This window comes from Olea europaea, chromosome 23, assembly GCF_002742605.1.
Source record: "Olea europaea var. sylvestris chromosome 23, O_europaea_v1, whole genome shotgun sequence".
NCBI lineage: Eukaryota > Viridiplantae > Streptophyta > Magnoliopsida > Lamiales > Oleaceae > Olea > Olea europaea.
In genome coordinates this window covers 3,213,117-3,216,702 of record NC_036259.1, presented here as the reverse complement: position 1 = coordinate 3,216,702, position 3,586 = coordinate 3,213,117, and the positions used below count along the sequence as shown (strand labels likewise).

At 35.3% G+C, this 3,586-nt stretch overlaps 1 protein-coding gene across 1 annotated transcript; it reads right to left on the bottom strand.

The window, feature by feature from the left end:
* Window positions 1–2,290: 2,290 nt before the first annotated feature.
* LOC111371922 (wall-associated receptor kinase-like 1) lies at window positions 2,291–2,903 on the bottom strand. Its single transcript, XM_022994073.1, has 2 exons — window positions 2,848–2,903; window positions 2,291–2,660 (listed from the first exon to the last, which is right to left on the bottom strand). Exons 1-2 carry the CDS (start codon window positions 2,901–2,903, stop codon window positions 2,291–2,293), a joined length of 426 nt encoding a protein of 141 aa, XP_022849841.1.
* Between the last annotated feature and the right edge of the window lie 683 nt (window positions 2,904–3,586).

Sequence of the window (3,586 nt, the reverse complement as noted above, 5' to 3'; positions counted from 1 at the left end):
TAAATTATATAAATAAAATAAAAGACAATTATAAAAATTAAATAATTAAATAAAATAAATAAAATAAAAGACAATTATAAAAATTAAATAAATAACATAATTATTTAATCAAATAAAAAAATAAATTAATTATAAAAATTGAAAAAAAATAATTAAACAGTCACTGGATCGACTGTTAACAGTCGGGTACGACTGTTTAATAGTCGGCCCATGACTGTTAACAATGATTGGGCCGACTGTTAACAGTCGGCCCACGGCTGTTAACAGTCGAGTACCCGACTGTTAATAGCCGGATCAACCCGACTGTTAACAGTCATCGTCTTCCCGCAGGCGAAATCGCCATTATCAACGATGGAGAGATCCAAAAATTACAAAAAATTCACATTTTTCACTCCATTCACACCCACAATCTAACAACTTTACATGATGATGAATTTAAACCGAATAAGCGTAAAAATAATGAATCTAAAAACTAGAACTTGTAATAATAAACTTCGAGCGCCAAAACTAATTGGAATAGTAGCATACAGGTACGGTTGAACGTTGGTGTTTTCGGCCGGTAGTTGATCGGTCGTTCTTCAGGCAGTTGGCGTCGGTTTTCTTCGAAGGTCGATCGGTCAGTTTGAATTTTTTCTAACAGTCGGGTGTATAGTGAAGGGTAAAATCACCCTTTTAGTATAAACTTACATTTTAACTTTTTTTTATTCATTTAATGATTCAAAGGCCAATACTAAAATTTGCTACCGTCCAAATGTCATTTCCATGTATTTCCTCAATTTTTTGGGAGTAGTTCTGGCTCTTGAACCAATAAACTGGGCTAGGAATGTCGTTGCTAAGTTTGTCTAGTTTGTGATTTGACTTTCTCATGATGTGTAATTACCAAGCGTTTTTGAAGTAGTTGTAGCGTCTTTAATTTTTAGAATTTCATCCATGATGTGTACTTATCTAGTTGGCTGAGGGGGTTTTTCTCTCCTTATATCCAACAAGCTGAGGCATTTTTAGCTTATTTTTAGCTTATTTGACAGAGGTTTAATTAGTATGTCTTCCGTAAATGAGGAATGGCGATTGGCAAAATATTCCTCTATCACCCCTTTGTTCTTAGCCTCTAGATTGGCTATTTGCTTCTTTAGTTGGCTTATTTTTGGCTGATTGCCTGCTCCTTTTGTTGGCTGCTTTTACACATGAAGTTGACAAAATCACAAAAAAGGTTTTCTGTTAAACCGTGTATTCACAATTCCTTTTCATACTGAAATTTTCAAATATAAACCTTATTCCTATAGTAAAACTTTGAAATATTTCGCTACTTTCGAGCCCTCATCTTGCAGCTGACTCTCAAATGCATAAATCCCAATTTCTTTTTTGCTAGAGGTTAAAATTTTGTACTTCGTCATATCTTTATTTCTTAATCGAAATTAATTTCATTCCGTTGTCGAATGCATGAAAGTAACACACATCTACAAATGACCATTCAATCAATAAATGTACATATGTCACCTCACACTTTCATATTCAACACACATTACGTACAAAAAAAAAATACAACCCATGCATTACACGGGCAATACACTAGTGTTATTTAAGTCTTTAAATACACAATCACGAAAGCATATAGTGACAATAAATGAGGAAATTGTATAGAAACTAGTAAAGGCATTAGACGGTGTGAATCTTTGAGGGATAAGCATCCATATTGCCATAGGTACTTGTCCATGCGTAGTTATCATTTGCCATCAATATTGCTTCTGATTTGTGTAATTGACGCCTTGATAATAAGTTTCAGATATAGATGAATGTGTTTGAGACATTCTAACAAGCTCCGAATCCATGACTATTTCTTTTAAATTTGGCCTTTTCTTCCCATTAAGATTTAAGCACATTTGAGCAAGCCTTGCCACCACAATAAGCTCTTCCCTCTTACCCCGCTCTAAGACTTGGGTATCAAAAATTCTTTAAAGATATTCTGCTTCCATACATAACAAAAATCTTATTGCTAAACATTTTTTCTTCTTGTATCTTAGCCAAAGATATTAGCCTTTACCCAGTCAAGAGCTCGACAAGAACAACTCCATAACTATAAACATCACTTTTTTTCGGTAAATCGATTTGACTGGAAGTACTCTGAATCTACATATCTAAATGTTCATCTTACTAGGGTATTTAGATGAGTATGATCCACTATAATTGACCTTGAAATTCCAAAGTCTGAAACTTTTGGCTACATATTTTTCATCAAGCAGTATATTAGTTGACTTCATGTCTTTGTGATGGAGGGGAAAAGAAGTTGTAGAAATTATGCAAGTGCTTCTCCAACTTCAGTATCAATTTTCAAGCATGTGTTCCATGACAATGGAAACTCATCGCTCTTGTCATGGATATGATTGAAAAGGGTTCCATTGCATATGAATTCATTAACTAATAAAGGAACCTCTATTTTCGGGCAACAACCCAACAGCTTAACTACATTTATATGAATACTTTGTGAAAGCATGACAATCTCATTAATGAATTGCTCCACTTGATTTGCATCTACTAACTTAGATTTCTTTATTACTATGATTTTTACATCAGGTAACATTCTTTTATAAACTATCCCTTGACCTCCTTGACCAAGTATTTGACTTAAGGGTAGTTTAGTCTTATTATGTTTCATTAGTTTTGCACTATATAAACCATTGTAATCTTACATTATGCAATCAAGTTTGGAGGCTGCTATCAATCGATTTTCTCTCTTTCTCCTCCATTCTTCATCTTTGGTTTGTTATTTTTTTACATGGTATCAGAGCGGGTTTGATTTTGGATTAAACTTGCAAGGTGTCGTTTTCCGGCGAGCGGCCTTTTGCTACTCGCCCGGCCAATTTTTTTTGTTTTACTTTGTTTCTTTGTCTACGCATTGTCCTGTTCATTGCGGCTAGGGGTTTCACCAAACTGCTACACCTTTATCCCTTTAACATAGATCAGTTCATATAACCATGAATGAAGAGTTCAATTAAAGATTTCTATTTCTGATATATCTGCAAAGGCTTGGGTTTTTCTTCTGGTGCTGAAAAATGGCGGAAAAGCATGAAGCAGCAGAAGAGACGACGATACGGAGGACATGTCGCAGCTTATGCAAAAAAAAAATCGAGCCGAAGAAAGCCCTAGCTCCCTCGGCCGCGCCAAAGCATCAATCGCAAACTAAGCCAGCGACTGCTGCGGGAGAAAAAAAAAGGTGGACTGATGCTGGAGAAAAAAAAAAAGGGCTGTCAACTGGGGGAATCACAAAAACATTGTGCTGCTGAAATATATTATATGCACACATTAGCAGCAACTTTTGAGGAGGAATTGAAGATAAAAAAGGGCAGCCAGCTATTGGAGAAAAGAGGCAGAAGTTGTTGGCCATTTTTTGGAGATTATACATGCAAAAGGCGGCTATTCATGGTGGAAATAATTGAAGGCAGCTTGCATGATCAACATTGTGCTATTATTAATTATATACAAACACATAGAAATTGAGGCAACTGTGAGGCTATGAAGATTTGAGGCTGGTGACAAATCATATACGCAGAAAACAACGAAGAAGAAAGTCGGCTAACGTGAAAAATTTTAT

Bases quoted from the DNA above. Each gene is read 5' to 3' on its own strand.
- LOC111371922 (XM_022994073.1), bottom strand. From the start codon at position 2,903: ATGAACAGGACAATGCGTAGACAAAGAAACAAAGTAAAACAAAAAAAA. The intron at 2,661-2,847 runs GCGAGTAGCAAA...TGGTTTATATAG, and splicing joins AAACAAAAAAAATTGGCCGG to TGCAAAACTAATGAAACATA.